Source organism: Canis lupus, chromosome 26 (genome assembly GCF_003254725.2).
Source record: "Canis lupus dingo isolate Sandy chromosome 26, ASM325472v2, whole genome shotgun sequence".
In the NCBI taxonomy this organism is placed as follows: Eukaryota; Metazoa; Chordata; class Mammalia; order Carnivora; family Canidae; genus Canis; species Canis lupus.
Window position 1 is genome coordinate 28,614,608 of NC_064268.1, and position 20,926 is coordinate 28,635,533.

The 20,926-nt window shown below is 51.8% G+C and overlaps 2 protein-coding genes and 1 long non-coding RNA gene across 11 annotated transcripts in view; 2 read left to right on the plus strand and 1 right to left on the minus strand.

Moving 5' to 3' along the window:
* Nucleotides 1-525: 525 nt before the first annotated feature.
* On the minus strand, nt 526-20,771 carry COMT (catechol-O-methyltransferase). 4 transcript variants are annotated; one of them, XM_025474841.3, is made up of 5 exons: nt 20,650-20,771; nt 6,324-6,606; nt 5,294-5,487; nt 4,824-4,955; nt 526-1,349 (listed from the first exon to the last, which is right to left on the minus strand). In XM_025474841.3, the coding sequence occupies exons 2-5, from the start codon at nt 6,604-6,606 to the stop codon at nt 1,149-1,151; spliced, it is 810 nt and encodes a 269-aa protein (XP_025330626.1). In that variant the 5' UTR covers nt 20,650-20,771; the 3' UTR covers nt 526-1,148. The 4 variants fall into 4 exon arrangements, with proteins under 4 accessions (XP_025330626.1, XP_025330621.1, XP_025330623.1 ...); XM_025474836.3 differs by having other exon boundaries at nt 20,645-20,765; XM_025474838.3 differs by lacking the exon at nt 20,650-20,771 and adding an exon at nt 19,369-19,547.
* On the plus strand, nt 19,416-20,374 carry LOC125753743 (uncharacterized). The gene is made up of 2 exons (XR_007406209.1): nt 19,416-19,543; nt 19,940-20,374. It is a non-coding gene; the product is annotated as an uncharacterized LOC125753743 (long non-coding RNA).
* The window catches only part of TXNRD2 (thioredoxin reductase 2), a 75,428-nt gene continuing 75,246 nt past the window's right edge, over nt 20,745-20,926 (plus strand). For 4 of the 6 annotated variants that reach the window (XM_049101873.1, XM_049101875.1, XM_025474832.3 and 1 more), the window contains exon 1: nt 20,749-20,839. In XM_049101873.1, the coding sequence (XP_048957830.1) occupies nt 20,749-20,839 (91 nt within the window). Of the gene's footprint in view, nt 20,840-20,926 lie in introns of all 6 variants that reach the window. The other 2 variants (XM_025474831.3, XM_025474833.3) reach the window with 2 other exon arrangements.

Genomic DNA, 20,926 nt, shown 5'->3' on the forward strand with positions numbered 1-20,926 from the left:
GGCCAGAGGTCCAGGGTTGCAACTGGGGATTTAGTCAGCTGTGGATTTAGGTAGATGTAAAGCAATTCCACTTCATCACCTGCTGGCTGGGCAGCCAGTAGAAGTGCCAGAGCTGGTCTGAGCCTCCATAAATGAGGCCGAGCAGGACGGGGGAGGTTAGTTCTACTACTCAGTACCACACAGGGACCCCAAGGGGCCAGGGGCCTGAGAGCCCACACCCTGTACTGTGGCGGGGCCCCCTGTCCACCTTTCCCTGGTGCCTGGTTGGTCAGAGATGGGACATGATGGCTGACCAACCGCCCTGGTCCAGTTTCCCAGGACGGCCTCCAGATGGGGGCTCACGTCAGCCTGCGGACATCCCCATGGGGATGCAACACATAACCTCAGCCTGGCCACATGAGCCCGAGCCCGCTGGGCCACAATTAGCGTCCAGGGAAGTCGGGAGCATTGGGTGTGGTGCTGGAGCTGAGAGCACCGCAGCAAAGGAACGGGGAAGCAGTTAAAAAGAAGCACTAAGTTGATCTCTTCTATTTAAACATTTAAATTTTTAATTTCTCTTTTAGCATCTTTTAAACATGATACTGGTATATGGGATTATTAATAGCGAGCTGATTGTAGTAAAGAAGTTACATTTCATTCTTAAAAAGCAGGTGAAAGAAACTCAGGAGTCACAAGTGGGTGTGAGTTGTTGAACACAGCAGCATCACTCAGGCCTTGCTGCCACCTGGTGACTGCAAACCTCAAGGACAGACTGAATGGACAGCCCAACCGGTTCCAAATGTTCCCACTTCCAGTGTCTACCACCTATGTCAATGCCCAAGGACCTACTCATATAAGAAACCCTACTGATTGAAATGCTGGTGGGTGGAGGAAAGCGACCACCTGTCCCGATTTGGTATTTACAAACATATTTTACAGATTTATTGCATGATTTTGCACGGTGAGCTGGCTGCACTTGGCGGGGACCAGTGGTGACAGGCCAGGGTCACTGCACAGAGGGGCCATTGCCAGCAGGCTTTGGCCTCATAGGCCTTAAGGGTGCTACACTGAGGACAGAGCCCAGAACTGCAAAAGCGGGCTGGCAGAAGCACATGTGTTGTGCCCTTCATAGCTAGGCTCGGCAAGGGATCCCAGGGCAGGGTGGCAGGTCACGGCTGTGTTGGGCTGCCTGGGCCCTTGTAGACCACCTTCTCGAGGCCATCCACTCTCTTGGAGTATTCCAGGTACGAGGGGAAGTGTGTGCACTCAAAGCGGTTGTTCCCACGCACGTATGCCAGGAATTCTGGTGTTCCTGGGCAGATGACGTTGTCAGCCAGCAGCACTGTCCCTTTCCGTAGCAGGCCACACTCCTGCAGGGGACAGATGGTGGGAAGGGGTGAGGGTGACAGGTGTCCTGCAAGCCAGTCCCACACAGGGAGGATAGGTGTTCATGGCCTGTGCCTGGCCTGGAGTCAGCTGCACTCCGGCTCCTGGGGTCACCAGGGTCTCCCCGGTGCCTTCCACCTCCTCCCCGGCAGCAAGCACCGCAGGGAAGGGCTGTGCTGAGCACGGGTCTTGCCGCCAGGATGTGGCTCTGTGAGGAAGAACCTTTTGCTCCTCATGAGGTCCTGCGTCCCCAGCCCCTGAACAGCATGTGGCAGGCACACAGTAGTTGTTCAGTCATGCCAGCTGGATGAGTAAGTGGAGGAGACAGTGGAGCCAGGATTCAGGCCACAGGGCCGACTCAAGGCCAGCGGGTCCTCTGGTCACCTGGGGCCAGGAACATGTGACTCTTACGGGTGAGATGCCTGTGCCTCACAGTGCATGACAGCCCTGTGTGCTGTCACTGGAGGTCCTAACCGGCCTGACCAGGGTGAGCCTGGAGGGATGGGGGTGGAGGCAGGCCAGACCTCACTACCCAGAAGCCTGCCCCTTGGAGGTTTGCTTTGGACAGCCCCGAACTCTGGCATCTCTACCAGCACATGGGCCTGGGCTCTGCAGAGGGAAGGAGCAGCAGCAGCTGAACACAGCCAGGACGCTGTGCTGGGGGCAAGGCAGCCTAGGCCGTAGGAAACAGCAGAATGAAACCTTGAGAGGAAGTGCTTGCTGTGGGAGACACGCAGACCAGGGCAATGTCACCCCAGTTGCCATGTCCTAACTTCGGAAGCACAGAGCTGCTTTATCACATGATCATAAAAAGTTAAAAAAAAAAAAAAAGAAAAGCAACCTGAAACATCAAAAGCAAAATCAGAGCGACCCCAGGCTTGCCTCACATGGCCGACAGGCCCACATGTGACGGAGCATCTCTAACTGCACCCTCCAGGGATGTGCCCCAGCCCAGAGTCTTACAGGTGTCTCAGATCTCCTGATGGCCATGGTCACTTCCAGCCTGTGGGCTGCGGGGAAGCCAAGGGCCCTCCAGCCAGAGTGGAAAACACAGCTGTGAGGCTACTGAGGCTAGGGACAACCCATGAGCCAGAATTTGAACAGAAAGTACCACTGTGAATCATGGAGTATTTTCTCGTAGGAAAAGAAAGCCCCCTAGCAGTCTTGGCTAGAAGGACCTAGAATGGAGAGCTGTTCAGGAGGAGGCACCCCTGGCTCAAGCCCCAGAATGGCAGCTCTGGTCTCCAGCGGGAAATGACAAGGTGAGCAGGAGTGGGGCTCTAAGCCTCATGTGTAGGGTCGTGCTGTTCAGGAGCAGGCGTCCAGAGGCCAGAAAGTCATCGGACACTAAAATCCAGTGACTTGACCGCGGAAGAAGGAATGAAAGAAAGGAGCTTTGGGCACGTTTGGAGGGTGCTGGGCCTTCCTAGCTTGAGGAAGCTGGACCAGGAGGAAAAGGCAGCAGCTGTCCTGCCTCTGCCCAGACATCACACGCCCCCCGACAGAGGACACAGACCCCTTGGAGAATTCTGCTCAGAAGCCTACCGCGTCTGAGCAAACCTGCTGTGCTAAGCCCTGCGGGGAGGAAACCGCCTCCAGAGGACCAAGAGCCTGCACTGGAGGTGGTTTTAAACTGTGTCCACAGGGACGCCTGGGGGGCTCAGTGGTTGAGCGTCAGCCTTTGGCTCAGCGCATGATCCCCGGGTCCCGGGATCGAGTCCCGCATTGGGCTCCCTGCAACGAGCCTGCTCCTCCCTCTGCCTGTGTCTCTGCCTCTCTCTCTCCCTCTGTGTCTCTCATGGATAAATAAAATCTTCAAAAAAAAAAAAAAAAAACTGTATCCATGGTTCCTTTTCCACTGGGTATGCACTGGGCTTAGTGACTCGCTTCTAAAAGGAGACAGAAGCGGCAGCTGTGCCTTCAGAGATGGTCTACAGGGCACCACGGCTGCCAGATTGCTCCGTGTTTCTGTCTCCCGGCCCCGGCTGTGGGGAAAGCCAGCTGCCATGTTGCGAGGACACCCAAGCAGCCCTGTGGAGAGCCCGTGAGACCTGCGGCTGCGGCCTCCTCGGAGCAGCCATGTGATTTCAAATTGCCCCCTGCCCCTGCCAGCCCCTAAGCCCCGACCCGGGCGGTACTGCCAGGCCCCTGCAGAGCCAGGCTGACCCGGCACCAGGCGAGGGCCGCCGCCCAGCTGCCTGGCTAAAGTACGCGTGTTTCAAAAGCACAGCCCTTCCCAATTCACGGCGTCTTTTCTTTTGAGATAATTAACAGCTTTGAACAAGCAGCACTGAGAAAATGATCAGTTTCCTAGTTACTAAACGGCAATATTTGCTACTTTTCTATAAATGCAGGCCCCTGTAATTATCACATACACCAAAGCTGCTGAAATCCCTCCCTCCCCGGGCAGGCCCAGCTGGGCTGGCTGCCTGGCTCCTGGCCCATGGGTCTCCTTGCCATCCCCTCCACTGTCCACCTGTCTCAGCAGGTAACAGTCCAACCTCTAGCCCCTGGATCTCCCCTCCTCCACTCCCAGAGCTCAGCACGTCTGTGGAGTTTCCGGGTCTCTGCACCATCCTCTCCACAGCCATCCCTTCCCACCCTCTACACACCCAACAGGGATCTTTTCTGGGGCCAGATCTAACCTTGTCCTCACCTGCTTAAAGCCCCCCCTATGCACACCAGTGTGTGGCATTCAAGGCCATCCACGCATGGCTCTGGCCCACTGCCCCAGGTCTGCCCATTCCCAGAATGTCCTGTCCCCTCCTAGACCCTAAGCCAGGGCAAGTTCCTTCCTGCTGTGTCCAGGCACCCGGCCCTCCACGCCTGTACTGGAACCACTGGATGCAAGGTCCTGCCTCACCTCCAGCCATGGCTCCAGTGGCCATGCCCCCTGTGCTCATGGTCCCTCTGCACCGGGCAGAGTGGCCAGCCCGTGGGGGAAGTGAGGTGGCTTAGCGTGGGACAGATAACATGGAATCACAACATGCTGGCTGCCAGGACGGGGACCCCTGGTAGAGGGCCAAACAGCCACTACATGTGACCTTGACCACCCAGGTGGGACAAGGTGGTGATCGTCATTAGGGTCTGCGTGTCAGCTCATTAAGGGCCCACCCAGTGCCCCACATGGAAATGGGGCAGCCTCACCGGTTACCACTTGGGGCCAGCCAAGCAGCAGCTCTAAGGGCTAGGACAGGATGCGGTGTGAGGACAGGGATGCACGGTAAGGAGCCTCAGGAGGAAAGGGGCAGATGTCCTGTTGGTGCTCACCTCCACCCCCACCCCAGTGCAGGCCACCTAGTGGGCCCGGTTGACTCCTTCTGCCTAGAACCCTCTTCCTCTCATCTCCGCACCACCCCTGCGGCCTCCTCTGGTCCTCTGTGCCCCTCGCCCTCTGGTGGGCCTGCACCAGCAGCCAGCACCGAGGCCCATGTGTGCCAGGACAGGGCACAACTTACCTCTAGGAGGAGTGTGTCCGGCAGGTACCGATCCTTCCAGTGGTCAAGGAAGACCATGTCTAGCGTGTCCACATCATGCTTCTTCTTCAGCTCGGGGATGGTGTCCTGGGATGCCCCGGTCAGAATGGTGACCTGGAACAGGCACCCTATCAGCGCCCACGCCCACAGGCCGCCCTGCCTGGATGCCCGCTCGTGTCACCAGTCTTCTTTGGGCTTCTGAGGAGGTAAGTCCCCACTCTATCCCCTTTCCATCCAAAGGCAGCCTTGGGAATTTCCTGCCCCGTGGGATGGGGTGGCAAGACCTCGCTCACAGAGCGGCTGGGGGATCCCTGAAACCTGGGCCGGGAGGCAGCACAAGGCCAGGTACAGCAGGATAAAGGCAGCCTTGAACCGCACCGGGGCAACCCAGGCCCTTCCCCTCGTCCCGGCACCTCAGTGTCCACATCTTTCACCCTGGGGCGGCAACGCACCCTGTCCTGCAGGCCTGCGAAGTCCAGCATCTGCTGGGTGATGGCGGCGAAGTCAGGGTTGAGCTCGATGGTGATCAGGCGGGCCCCGGGCTCCAGCAGGCGGGCCATGCGCACGGCCGAGTAGCCGCAGTAGGCTCCCAGCTCCAGCAGCACCGACGGCCGCTGCTCCCGCACCACTGCATCCAAGATCTGGCCTGCGGGGCGGAGGAGCCGGTGGGCACGGGCCACAGGCGGAGGGAGGAGACCCCCTCCTGGTCCTGGACCTGCCCCTTCCCGACCATCAGCCCCTACCCACGCCTGCCTCCCTCATTCCCATCCCCCCTCCCCCACATCACACTAAACACACCCTCCCAGCTCCCAGGGTCCCTCAGGCCTCTGGGGCTCGGCACACCCTAGTCCCTGTCTTTCACACTGGTTCCTGGCTGCCCCCAACCCAGTTCTAACCCAGGGCTGCCCTCTACGGAGGCCCCCACCCCACCGAGCGCATGGGCTGCACTCAGGGCCTCCCTGGCTCCCCGGGCTGGGCACTGTCAGAGGCTCCAAGGGGGGCTAGACAATGGCTATCCCATCTGTCCCCAGGCCCAAGGCCCAGGGTGCAGCACAGCACATGCCTGTGCCCCAGGCTAGAGTCCAAAGGTTAGGAGGCAGCCTGGTGCTTGGGCTGAGCAGAACCCGGGGAGCTCTGTCCAGCCTCATGCCCAGCGGGGACGGCCAGGAGGCCCTGCACCTTCACCCGGCTTCGTCACAAGGCTGACTTTATGTGTGGCAAGGAAAGGTCCCGGACAGTGTATCAGACGTCTCTCCCTCCCCTCGAGGACAGCGAGGTGAGGTGGATGTCAGGGTCTCTGCACAGCCTTTGCCCCTGGCCAGGGAGCAGACAGCGGGTGAGTAGCTCAGGCTTCTAGGGCTCCAGGGGAGCCCCCATCCCAACACCCAGAAACAGACTGACCCCAGACTGACCTATAAAGGTGTGCTGCCCCACCTGAGGTCCCCGTTCCCATGCCCCCCACCAGCCGGCCGGGCTGCCCACCTTTCTTGTCACCCACGTTCATGGCCCACTCCTTCTGCGAGCAGTAGGTATCAATGGCCTCCAGCACACTTTGTGGGTCCCCGGCCACCGCGTGCTGGAGTACATGTCGCAGGATGCGCTGCTCCTTCGTGTCCCCCATGAACAGGTTGTGGAGCGGCTGCAGGACCAACTCATTCCAGCCGATAAAAAGTAAGCCCAAGTTCAAATGTCGCAGGCAGAGCAGCACCAGCAGCACCAGGCCCAATGACAAGGCTGCCAACAGCAGGGGTGGGGCTTCTGGCATCTGAGATTGGGCAGGGATGGGTGGGGTGAGGAGGAGGGGAGAGAAGGGGGAGGGCAGTGGGCTTCAGGGCTGTGTGGCCGGCCAGGAAGCCCTGCAGCCAGCTTGAGAGCGCAAACCCCTTGGCATTAGTGCAGACCTGCCCCTCCCGGCGGATGGGGACCCGTGGTTCAAGTGGCTAGCCGCGCGTCCCAACTGCCTGGCTCATCTCAATGCCAGGGGAAAGACCTCCTGCACCCAAACAGCCTCCTGCCCCTGGGGCTGCACCCTGGGGCGCACAGAGCACATGCTGTGTCTGGCCATCCTGCCTGGGGACCTGCTGGTCACAGTTCTCCTCCCTGGGCGCTTCCCCAGACAGATGGATGTGGGCACACGGGCAGCCCAGCTCCCTTGGGTCCTCACACCAGCATCTAGCAGACTCACATGGCCCTTTCAGTGACTTTCCAGGTAAAAACACAGGCAGTCCCCAGGCCAGGCACACAGGGCACGGACCTACTCACCACTCCCCTTGGGGACAGCCACACATGGCACATCTGGCCCTGGATGAGGGCCAGCCCTGGCACCTGCACCACATGTGAGGGAGACGTGCCAGCAGAATCAGACACCTACAAGGACAGTACAACCTCCCCCTGGTGAGCCACCTTTAGGCAGGTAGCTCAGGACCCAGTCAGATGGGGGCCGTGGGACACACGGGCAAGGCTGGGCCACTCAGCCCTGGACTCCTGGCCCACACAGAGCAGAGTTCACGATACTCAGGGCAGATGCCTTACAAAATGGCAAAGGACAAAATAAAGAGGACCACGGGCAGCTTCTGTCAGGTGGCTCACAGGTTACTCCCAAGGCCACAGAACCCCAGCAACCACACGGGACCCAGCTCTGCCAGAGGGTCCCATGTGGGAAGGCACATCCGGGAGAGCAGTTAGGCTGGGGGCCGCGGTGGGGAGAGTGCTGCAGGATGGCCGAGGGCTCCAAGCCCCAACACGCTGGACCATGAGGACATGCTGGTGCTTCAGGGAGCAGGGCAGAGGATGGATGGGAAACTGAGGCTCTGCCCCAGGTGAGTGTGGACCCCAGATTCTGGTGGTTTAGGCCGTATGGCCACTAGACACTTTGTCAGCAAGTCAGAATATGCACACGCAGGGGGCCCCGGTCCTTGGCCCACACCTGCTCTTCTGCTCCTTCAGAGCCACCCCCCGAGCTGGCTCCGGCCCTCCGTGCTGTGCACCCCTTCTTGGAGCTCGGCAGCAAAGCAGATAACATTTGTGCAGAATTCTTCTACCTTTAGATAATGACCGACAGAAACCATAATCTGAAAATGACCAGGGTCCGGATGGGCGCCTTCCTGGAGGCCAAGCCTTGCCCATGAGGGTGGCACGTCACCCTTCCGTCCTCAGAGAGCAGAAGGCCCCAAAGAACGTAGTGAAATGTCAACCTGGGACACTGGGGACACAGATTACAGCAGGAGGCCTGATGTCCCAAGCAGGTGTGGCAGGTGTCAGCATGGGAGTGTGGCATCCCTGCCTTGGGGGCACCCGGGGCCCCACTGTGCCAGAGAGAGTGTGACTCAGGTGTTCTGTCTGCGGGAACTCCAGGGACCACACTGGGCAAGGGCCCCCGCGGGGCAGGATCACCACGACCCAGGAGGAAGGTGAAGGGAAAACACTGTGGTGGTGTGGGGGTGGGTGGGGTGGAGCACACAGCAGGTAAGAGCAGAGTGTCTCTCTTCTGGGGACAGATAACAGGAAACAGTGAGGGGAGGCCCCTGCAGCCTGAAGGAGCTGGAACTTTCTGCTTAGGATTTCCTAACCACACACCAGTGTTGCTTTAGTTATTACTATTATTACTCATCGTAGTGTTGGGTGATGATACAACGGGCCATTCTGTCTTATTCTCCGTATTTAAAAAATTATCCAGTAAATGTTGTAAACAGATATCAAAAATAAGAAATAATATTCTACTCTAGGTTACCAATTCTTGCTGGACCCTGGAGACATAAACTATAAATTCCAATCTCCATAATACTTGGGTTGTGATAAAAAAAATCTGGCTTTGAAATCTCTAATCTCTAGGTCTGTCTATTTACCACTTTGCACAGCACTCTGTTCTCAGGGCTGACAGGAGGGCACAGGGAGGGGCCGCACCTGGGGGGAGGCCCTGCTTTGGCTCTGAGTCCTGCTTACCTAACAGACATGCAAACAGAAAGGGCAATGCTGGGACTTTAAACCTTCTGGGAGAGGAGGCATCATCAGGAGGATAAAGGAGATTCAACCCCTGGCCAGGAGGCCAGAGCATGGAAGCCAAGCAGCACTCTCAGATCCTTTCTGTTTTTGTACATGTTCAAAACAAACCATGAGAGTAAGTTTTTAAGTGGCTGGCCGAGCACAGTTTCAAACATGGTTTCCTGACCACACTGAGGGTTGGAGGCAAAGCTTTGGTGCAGGATCCTGGGTCTCCTATCTCTTGTGGCTGTTGACTCAGGACAGTGGTGGCAGTGCAGGGAGAAGCTGCTCGTCGACTTCGGGGTTCGGCTGAAGAGGCTAGGTAGGCCTTTATAAGGTTCCACAGATGATACATTTAGTATCATGAGAGCATGAAAGAAATAGAGGGAGACACCAATTAATGGAAAGATATCCCATGTTCATGGACTGGAAAATCTGGTATTGTTAAGATGTCAGTTAGAAAGTCATCTACAAAAAAAATACAAAAAAAAAAAAAAAAAAAAAAAAGAAAGTCATCTACAGAAATAATGCCATCCCTATCAAAATTCCAACGGCTTTTTTGTAGGAATAGAAAAATCCATCCAAAAGGTCATTTGGAGTCTGAAAAGCCAAAACAATCTTGAGAAGTATGGAGGACTCATACTTCCTGATTTCAAAACTTACTACAATGCTACTGTAATTAAAACAGTGTGATACGAGCACAAAGTAAACATATAGACCAACAGAACAGAACTGAGAGGCCAGAGATAAACCCTCATGTCTATGATCAAATGATTTTTTAACAAGAGTGCCAGGACCACTCAATGGGAAAGAACGGTCTCTCTAATAAACGACAAACATTTCCATGCGCAAAATAATAAAGTTGGACTCTTGACACATCACATACAAAATTAACTCAAAACGGTTCAAAGCCTTGATTTTCAGAACTAAAACTATAAAACTCCCAGAGGAAAACATAGGAGTAAATCTGCATGACCTTGAACTTGGCAATGGATTCTTAGATATGATACCAAAAGCATAGGCAACAAAAGGAAAAGAAATTCAATTTCATTAAAATTAAAAGCATCAAAGGACATTATCAAAAGAACCAAAGGGTAACCCATGGAATGGGAGAAAATATTTGCAAATCATCTATCTGATGAAGGTTTAATATCTTGAATACATAGTGGTGCCTGTGTGGCTCAGTCAGTTGAGCATCTGACTCTTGGTTTCAGCTCAGGTCATGGGATGGGGCCCTCCCTTCCCTACCCTCAGGCTCTGTGCTCAGCGGGGAGTCTGTTTTGTGATTCTCTCTCTCCCTCTGCCCCTCTTCCTGCTCCTGGACCTGCACTCTCCCTGTCTCTCTCTCTCTCTCTCTCAAAAAAAAAAAAAAGTAAAAGAAAAGATCTTGAATATATAAAGAATTCCTACCTTGCAACAACACAACAAAAAGATAACCTAATTAGAAAATGGACTTGAAGAGACATTTCTCCAAAGATCTACAAATGACCAATAAGCATATGGGAAGATGCCCAACATCGTTAGTCATTATGGAAATGCAAATTGAAACCACCCGAGATACCACTTTACACCCATTAGGACGGCTATTAAAAAAAAATTGTACATATTAAAGAACAAATGTTGATGAGGTTCTGGGAAAACCGGAACCCTTGTGCACTGCTGACAGCAATGTAAAACGGTGCAGCTGCTGTGGAAAACAGTTTGGTGGTTTCTCAAAAAGTTAAATATAGAATGACCATATGACCAGCAATTCCCACTCCTGGATGTGTCCTCAAGAGCTGAAAGCAGAGACTTGAACGGAAACCAGTGCACCAGAGTTCACAGCATTACTCACAACAGCCAGAGGGCACAAACAGCCTGTCCCTCAGCAGATGGATACGATGTATCCATACAACGGATCGCACTTAGTCACTCAAGTGAACGGATTCAGGTTATGGCGCAGATGCACCTTGGAAGACATCGTGCCATGTAAAAAAAGGCACAAAAAGATTGATACCGTATGATTCCACTTACAGGAAATATGTAGGGTAGGCAAATCCAGAGAAAGAAAGTAGAAGAGAAGCTGCGGGGGCTGGCAGGGAGAATGGGGAACTAGTGCTGAATGGCTACGGTGTTTGTTTGGGGGATGAGAAAGTTCCGGAAATAGTGACAATGGTTACACGACACTGTGAACGAACGTACTTAATGCCACTGAATTGTAACAATGAAATGGTTAAAATGACAAATCTTAATTTATGTGTCTTTTTTTTTTTTAATTTTGTTTTTAAGTAATCTCTGCACCCAACCTAGGGTTCGAACTCACAACCCTGAGATGAAGAGTTGCACGCTCGAGACTGAGCCGGCCAGGTGCCCCTAACATAAGTGTGTTTTACTACAGGAAAAAGAACATAGTGGGAAACAAACAGAACGGGCAACCCTGTTTCTGGCCCTCCCTGTTCCACAAAAGGGAAAAGAGACACAGCATTCCCCATAAGGGAGCAGGATCCAGAAAACCAACGGCTGTTCCCATCTCCGGGGGGGCTGGGGTGCTCAGGAGCCTGCCCCTGTGGGGTGGCGGGCAGGGCAGGGGTGCAGCATGGACACCTAGGAGGGACACCTGCCTCCACACTCATGGTCCTTCTCGGAGGCGGCAGAAGGGGCCTTCCTGTCTCGGCAGCTTCCTTCCCAGGCCTACGGCGTACGGCCGGCCTCCATCTCTTCACGGACCTCCTTCCCCACATGGCAAAAGTAACAGCCCAGCCCATACCTTCCTTATCATAAGCCCGTTCTTCAGTATCCCCTGCAGCCACGAGACCAGAACCTCTATCAACTCTGATCATGGTTCATCGCCTTCCAGACCCAAAGGGAGGCATCAAGATGCTTGGCAGCTGGGCCAAGACACCCAGCCACCCTGGAATCAAGGTGCGCACAGGCAGGTAGGCCACTGACACCCAGAGCCAATGGTCCCAGGACCTTCAATTTCATCATCTTTTGTGACAAGAGTGCTTCCTCCCATCCTGCCTGCCACACAGTACAACTTCACCAAGGCCTGGCCCCCCACCATGTGTGTGTGGGTGCTCCCCTTCCTTGCCCACTCAGCTCTGAAGCTCCAGCCCTGTGGGATGGGCAGCTTGACGGTGCTTCTGTCTCTCTGCTTTGTAGTCAGATAGTCTATCCCCTTTGTCAGCTGGTCAGTATTCTTTTATGCATTTAGCATATCGTAGATGACACTCTTTTTTCTTTAAAGGCAATGAAAACGTTTTTCATAAATTTATTGCAAGCAACCATCAGTGGATGAGTTCCTGAGACTCTTAAAAAGATTCTGTAAAAGATGAATCAATCGTGTGACAGCATTCCTAGGCTCATTTAAAAAACCCGTGAAAAAGAGATATGCCGTTGGTCCCTTTGCGAGGATCTGAATCTGCTATTGTGCCCACATTTTCATCACCTCCTTCTGAAGAGCAAGTCTCTGCCCGCGCCCCTTCTGGAAAGTAGGGAGATGGCACTTGCACCTCGGGCTGCAGGACCAACAGGAGGAATGTCCAGGCCTGAGGGAACTGAGGCCACTTCCCTGAGCAAGAGCTGTGGGGCTGAGCATCCCAGCTCCCCCAGTCACATCTCACTCTGTCTTGGATTCTCTCTGGCTGTTAGGCTCATGCCCTAGAAGCAGGGCCGGCTGTAATGGCTCTGAATGGAGGGCAGGCCTCAGAGTGCACAGAACATTCTGGAGGCAAAACAGGCAGGCTGGCCAGGATCCTTGTGGGGAGGAAAGAAAAGACCGGGATGGAGTGGGCCAGGGGATGCCTGCCAGGGTGAGTGTCCAGGGAGGGATGGTTGGCCACCTGCCCCACAGGCCAGCCCCACAAGGACAAAGCCCAAGGTCCCGCTCTGCCTGGGAACTGGGACACTTCTGGCAGCCCATGGCCACTATCAGCACAGCCCCAGCAACTGTCTGTTTGGAGCTCTGCACTGATGTGCGAACTGAATGAGGACTCCCCATTTGCCTCCTCAAAGGCTGGATGGTAGCCCTTTGTCCCATCTCTGGTCTGCTGCTCATTTAGGGCACCTGGTGGTGATTCCAACTCCTGATCCAGTGCTCCCCACAAACGTCCTTTACGGCAGTAAGGGCAGATTTTGATTCTGTGATTCTGAATATACTCTCAGAGGCTAGGGGAGAGGCCAGGCTTCCAAAAGGTGGGTCCTGGGCTGGAAGTACTTCCTGGCTTCTGGGGAGGCCTTTTGTCTCTCTGGTTGATCCTGGTCCTCTCATGGGAGCCTCCCAGTTGACCAGAACCCCCTTCTTGCACCCGTGCTGACAATGTGCCACCATGCTGATGATTCTGTCCACTTCCTTTCCGACTAGCATGACTTCACTAAGGATAATTTGGAATGGCGTCCATGGAAAACTGTAGATCTCCCCAAAGTGGCTCCTGAGACCTCTCCTTTCCACCTCCTCCATGCTTCCTTCCACCCTTACCACCTTTGCTCCTACTCCAGCTTCCTTGTACCCTCTGATATGACCCCTGCAAGCCCCTACCTCCTCCTCCCCATCCACCTTGCTAGAGTTTCCCCTGCCCTCCAGCCACTCAGCTCCCATAGCCACTGGCATGCAGATCCACCCCCTGCCCCACTGGGGGCTCTCAAAGACTTTTGGGGCCCCCAAAAGTAACCACCTGAAGTTGAAAAAGAAAAAAAAGCCAACTGGAAACACATTTAGTCCACAGCCTCCGTAAGATTATATATCAGGGCAAAAAAGTCTTAAACACCTCCTCCATGAACACTGGTGAAAAGCTTTAGCCCTCATATTGAATAGGTAACTAACCTGTGCCCTCTGCCAGAAACAGAATTTGGATAAAAATATAAAATGAAACCAAGACAAGGTCCAACTCTTTTACACCAACTAGTGAATTTTATATAATTGTGTTTATGCCTGATGCCTGTCTAAAAGTTTTAAATGAAAACCAGAAGATCTTACTTGCATCTGTGCGTGCATGCGTGTGCGTGTTTGTGTGTGGTATTTCTCTACCTCCAGATGGTGTTACCAAATTAATTTATAAAATCCCTTAAAATAGTTCTATCTTTATCTAATTGGCTTAGAGACAAATAAGCATTTAAATAAATTAAAATCTTCCCCAAACTCCCAGAAATACAAGAACCAATTCAACTGTTTCTCAAGTTTACATAATTTGGGTAATCCTTGGTAAATAAGACTAGCTTAATAGTATTGATTTAATGAGACAGGTATATCTTTAAGTGTTATCAATACATATACTACAAATGCACATTTTTATTCTACTTTGGATTACTAGTCAAATAAGGTAATATGTTTAGGATTGTACAAATGATAAATCTGATTTTCATCAAACTGAGTTCCTATTCTTTTTTTAAGATTTATTTATTTGTTTATTTATTTATTTGAGAGAGACAGAGAGAGAGAGAGCGTGCACAGGGGTGAGGAGAGGCAGAGTGAAAGGGAGAAAGAAAGAGAGTGAGAGAATCTCAAGCAGACTCCCCACTGAGGTAGGAGCCCAATTGTAGGGTGATTCCACGACCGTAAGATCATGACCTGAGTCAAAATCAAGAACCCATTCATCCAACCGAGCCACCCAGGCGCCCCTCAATAATCATTGCATTTTATATATCTGCCTTGGGGCATCCAGCAGGCTCAGTTGGTAGAGCACGTGACTCTTGATCTTAGGGTCATGAGTTCGAGCCCCATGTTATGGGTAGAGATTACTTAAAACATATATGTATATACGCATCTGCTTCTAAAAACTGTCTCCAAAATCTTTCTGACAATTTGCAACCTTAGAGTTATGCCAAGTTAAGTCAAATAATAGCTATTCATTAGATATGTAAATAATTTTTACATAAGATAAAGCCCTAATAATGAATGAATAACATTCATTATTAATTATAGTTTAAGTTTTGGGGTGCTTCAGTGACTCAGTTGGTTAAGCATCTGCCTTCAGCTCTGATCATGATCTCAGAGTCCTGGGACTTCCTGCTCAGCCCAGAGCCTGCTTCTCCTCAACCTTCTGCCCCTTCTCCCTTTCCTCCACGCTGCTCCTGCTTGCTCTCTCTTACTCTCTCAATAAAATCTCTTTTTAAAAAATTATACTTCAGGTTTTATACTTTTAGTTTCTTATTTTTATATGACACAGATAGGCTGGGCGTCTGGGTGGCTTAGTCAGTAAGCATTCGTTCAACTCTTGATCTCAGCCTGCTTCTCCTTCTGCTCCTCCCTCTTGCTCATACTTTCACCTGCTCTCTATCTCAAATAAATAAATAAATAAATAAATAAATAAATAAATAAATAAATAAAATCTTAAAAAAAAAAACTTGTACTATTCAGAGTATATACCTCCATAGATTTATGACATGGCATATTCATAAATTTGCTAATCTGTAACAGAATATTGGTGTATGACTGATGAGTCACAATTATCTACTTCCTAATTTCCTCTGTAAAATAAAGGTTGTGAATGGCTAATAATGATAATCAGTATATGAAAACAGTACTAGAAACAATAAGAGCAAAGGGAAACAACTTTGTACACAAAGAATGCGAGGAAAATAGCATGTGTTTCACATGGAAAGTATGCAAAGAATGTAGATTTGTTTTTGTTAAGGAAAGGATAGTAATTTTATCCCAAAATTACATTTTCAAAAAAGGGAAAGTACAGGACAAGAACCTGAATGGATGTAGGAAGTTGTAGGTTAAAGGAATTTTATGTTGCGAGGTCAAAGCTGGCTAAGACTAAATGGATTTATATATAAAGTTTTTGAAATGAGCTTCATTATCAATAACATACTAATGCAAAACTGGAGTTTGGTTGTCTCTCGGCTAAACAACAAAGCTTCTTGGATTACTGCTCAGCTTTTAACAAGAGATTACAAAGGGTTTGTCTTTACTCTTTGAGTAATCTTTACCAATCTTCACCTTTTGTGGAAACAAAGATTCTCTATTATCAAAATAGTTTGTGTTTCATGTTGTCATTACCATGTCCTTGATTACATAAGAGAATCTAGTCTTCCCACTGTCAAAAGAGCCAATTTTTTTTTAAAGAATCATGTTTTCTTGAATTCTTTTATTGTCACTTAGGTTAAGTAAATAACCAAAATTTTTTTTCAAAGTGACCTGGGATCCTATTTGTTAAGTGTTCAAACCTTTCAGTATTTTTGACAACTCTGCCTTCTCCAAATTAAAACCTAAATGAAGTATCTTCTTGATTTCAGACTGCCTTTGGGATTTCCCAGAGGGTCTCTGGAAGATCTCAAAGGGTTTGTTCTTTCACCTTGTAAAAGAGAGGAGTTAAACTAATTAGTTTTAACTGACATGTTGAATTTCACGAAAGCCACTGTCAAATAAGCCATGCTGCCTAACCTTCCAAAAGGTGTATTTGTATCATTCCCGTTAATATTTTATTTTATTATTTTTTAAAGATTTTGAGAGAGAGAGAGAGCACGCATGAGAGTGAGCATGAGTAGGGGGAGGGGCAGAGGGAGATGTAGACTCCCCGCTAAGCACAGAGCCAGATGACCTTCAGAAAATGACCCATGCCCAAGGCAGATATTAACTGACCGAGCCACCCAGGCACCTCACCAGTTAATATTTTAAGTGGTGTGTATGTTATAGAAACAACTAAGTTTCCTTGTCAATTGTGTTATTTTTATAGGGGACTCCCACCAAATCTTTAACCCCTGGCAGTCTTTGTCACCCACAGATAGTGTTTGTTTCTCTCGGATTCTTCTCCAAAAGCAATTTGCAATCAGCTACAGGCCAGAGTGCTTCATCTTCAACAGAAAGGGACTGTCTCTGAAACCCAGGGGATGGGCTATGACAGGTGTCTGGTGTACAGATTTCCAAAGGCCTTGTTTCAATAACTCTGAGACCATCTCATGGGACTGAGTAAGGTGCTCCAGAACTCTAGTGGAGAAACCAATGCGCTCGCAAAACTAACTGAACAGGAAAAAAATTAACTACACGGAACCGAGTGAAGTAATAAAAGATTATTATAATTTTATATGGCTTTTGTCTGGAATATTCTTGGCTGGTTAGTGTTCTATTTTCTGGATATTAAAAAGAACACACATACACTCTTTCTTTTTTCTCTTAAGCTATCTATGAGTCATACAACTCTAGCAAGTTATACTTTTGTAAATGAAACTGAAGCATTTATCTTCCTCTCCCTGTTTGATTCCTCTAAAAATTGGAAACTATTGTTGAGTATTCTTGGCAATACTTGAATTTTCATGGCAATATAGTTATCTGTATAGGTTCGATAAGAATCTGCTCTCTTTGCAATAGGACATAATTTTAAAACGTTGGTTATATAACCAAGGAACGTCATACTTGAAAATGATGCATGGAATCAGACATGACCAGACAGTTTGGAGGAACTGCAATAGACTTTACAAGGAGCAATGATTACAAAGCCCTCTTGAAAAAACCAGCCTGGTACTTGGCTTACACAGGTTCCCAGTCTTTTATAGGTGAGTAAGGAAGGTCACATCCTGGCAGAGCCAGGAACCCTGATATTTGGGGGACTCTGAGAAGGGAGGCATTCACCCAAATCTATAAGTGAATAATGACAGCAAATTCTTGCTTTGGCTTCTTAGCCCTAAAAGGCTTTTAAAATTTTAATCTGAGATTCCCCATAAAAAGTTCCACGAGATAAATTTAACAAGGCCTTTGTGGTCAATTGCCATTTTTGCTGCACTTCTGTAAATAAACAGGCCAAATTTAATGAGACCAGAATTATTTTGTAAACAAGAATAATCTTCCTTTGATTATCTTTTTTTTTAATTTTTTAAAAAAATTTATTTATGATAGTCACACACACACAGAGAGAGAGAGGCAGAGACACAGGCAGAGGGAGAAGCAGGCTCCATGCACCGGGAGCCCAACGTGGGATTCGATCCCGAGGCTCCAGGATCGCGCCCTGGGCCAAAGGCAGGCGCTAAACCACTGCACCACCCAGGGATCCCCTGATTATCTTTTTTTAAAAAAAGATTTACTTGAGAGTGTGCCAGTGGGCATGAGGGGGGGGGGGGGGGTGGGTGGCAGAGGAAGAGACGGAGAAAAAGAGGGTGGGGAGAGACAGTGAGAGCTGTTGAGCATTGAGCCCGGCGGCAGATTCAATCCCATGACTCTGAGATCATGACCTGAGCAAACATTCAGAGTTGGACTTTTAACTGTCTGAGCCACTCAGGCGTCCCTTACTTTGGTTATCTTTGATCAAAAAGGGAAATGGCTCTAGAGGGAAATGTTGTGTCTCAATGGGGGAAAATAATATACCGATGCCAATCCTGTTTACTGTGTCTGAGGTCTTCCTATACTACCTGTAACCGGGACTGCAGTCCTGCTGTCTCACACATTTTGTCAGCCCTTAGCAAACCCTCAGTTTCCTTCAGTATTTGGTCATTGCTCTCCAAATTGATGTTTTCCAATTTTTCCTCCTTCCCTCTTGACTTGGCATCACTGAGGACTAAAACCTGACTACCCAGGGCCTTCCTGGGACCCGACGTCTTTTGCTGCCCCCTTTTCTCCAGGAACTGAAAAAGGACTGCATGTGGAAACACACATACAACTTGATATAACCTTCAGAGAGCTCGTCACCACAACAGATTGTGTGTGCCTGCTTCCATTTCTGGAGCTGCAGCTGCATGGGCCACTCAAAAAGTCCACGGGAACTCCCGTATCTTCCATGCTCTGTCTGGGAAAACAACCCTGACCGTGACACTGATGTCTATACTATCACCACAAACACTCAAACTACAAACTGGGAAATCTACTGGATTGCCACGACGGTCCTCATTCCACAATCTAGAGATGTTTACGAGTCAATGTCTAAACTCGTCCCAACTGGCCACTCCTCAGAATTAAAAACCAGGTTTACATTCAGTTCTGACCATCAATCTCTGCTTTTCTTTCTGTTTCCATAGAAATGTCCCTTAGTAAATCCCTGATCACTGGCATCATCCAGCAAATATCCTCTACTACCAAATCCCAACAGATGGTTCAACAAAAGGGGATCAAATGGGAAACAGGCTTATCAGCAGAAAGAACGTATCTTCTTTCCTTCAACGAGAGGGAGGCCTGCCAAAGACTCTCCCCTTGACCAAACTCTATCCAGGCTCCTCCGAACCTTCAGAATTCTCAATCAGGCCTCAACCTTGCCTTATAAAGATTTGAACAAACGCTACATAGTGTCTAACAGCTCAAGACTGCATCCTCAGCTCCCTTAAGGCATATGACAGAGAAACTCAAGGCTTCCAAAAGAAGTGTCTGCGTCAGTCACCACCTGAGGATCCGTAGAAGCAGGGAAGCCTAACTTCCACAAGCATCACTTAGCACTGTCCAGATGGATGTCACACGGGCTGCTGCCTCTTCCCACTTCTTGTAATCTCTCACTTCCTTGTTTACTCAAGTCCCGCCGTTCCCATCCCCCCCCCCCCCCACATGCACTCTCCCTTTAAAAGGCCCAGAGCCTCTGAACAAATCTGAATGGACCTCAGCTGTTTCCCCTTCTGTCGGTAAATACCGAATAAAGTCTGTCCTCACCACGGTAACTAGCGTCCAGCTGTGTTCATCTATGGCCACCCTCTCCTCACCAGGCCTGGCACTGCTCCAGAGGGCTTCTGGGAGTTGGGAGGCAGCAGGCAGTCGGGAAAGCTCAGCCCCAAGCAATAGCTCAAGAAAAGTTCCTGACTTATAACCTGAAAGGCTGCTATGTCAGGTCCGTTCTGGGGTAACTTCCTTTTTCTCAACATTCTCATGTGGGAATGAGGCCACACCACCCAAAGACCAGTGCTTTGGGGTGTTGGGCTCTGGTCGTTTCCTTTCTGGTGTGGCAGCCATTCCCCCTGAACGGAAAAATCCTAGGGGAACCCCAAGGCCTCCAGGGAAAAACTTGTTGGAAACATTACTGAGCCTTTCTGGGCCTGGACGCCCACAATTCTCCCACTCCCAAGGATCTGATCCCTGACTCCCAAAGCCCATCAAGTCAAGGCCCTCCTCCAGAGACAGGCCCCACCTTGGAGTGTGGATGCCTACAAGAGGCTGGATCCCCTATCCCCCCTGGATCTTCCCTCAACCCAGTCTGGTATCCTAGCCCCTTCTTTTCTGCCCACAGACTCCCACCCGAGGTCGGATCCTTTCACACGGATTTTAATTTCCCATCTCGCACCCAGAGCTCCTCACCCCAGGACAGATCCCAAGATCCCCCATCCCAGATCAGATTCCCCCCCCAGGTCCACAGAGCCCGCCCAGGGTCAGACCCATTCCAGGTCGGGAGACCACCACCGCGGATCAGATCCCCCCCAGGTCCGCAGGCCCCCGCCCCGGATCGGACCTGCCCCAGGTCCAGAGACCCCCGCCCCGGGTCAGACACCCCGCGGGCCCGCAGACCCTCACCCGGGGTCGGACCTGCTCCAGGTCCGCACACGCCCGCCCGGTCCGACACCGCGACCCGGGGTCAGACCCGCCCTAGGTCCGCGCCCCCCGCCCCGGGTCACCCCCGCCCCGGGTCCGCGCCCCCCGCCCCGGGTCACCCCCGCCCTGGGCCCCCCCCACTCCGGGTCCCCCTCGCCCCGGCCCGCGCCCCCCGCCCCGGGTCCCCCTCGCCCTGGGTCACCCCCACTTCGGGTCCGCGCCCCCCGCCCCGGGTCCTCCCCACTCCAGGTCCGCACACGCCCGCCCGGTCCGACACCGCGACCCGGGGTCAGACCCGCCCTAGGTCCGCGCCCGCCGCCCCGGGTCCCCCCGCCCTGGGTCCCCCCCACTCCGGGTCCGCGCCCCCCGCCCCGGGTCCCCCGCCCCGGCCGCAGCCGCGCCTCACCTCACCTCGCCTGGAGGCGTCCCGGGCGGCGGGCGGCGGCGGCGGCGGCGGCGGCGCAGGCAGCGCGGAGGGCAGCCCCGGACGCCCCGAGGCCCGGCTCGGCGATGGCGGCGATGGCGGCTGCGCTGCGCGGGCCCGGCGGGCGCTTCCGGTGGCGGCCTCGGGCGGCGGCCGGCGGGACCCGGGGCGCGGCAGGTACCGCGGCGGGAGGGGCGCGGCGGGGGCCCACGCGGCGGGGGCTCCACGCGTGTCCGCACGGCCAGTCCCCGGGGGGGCGGGGCC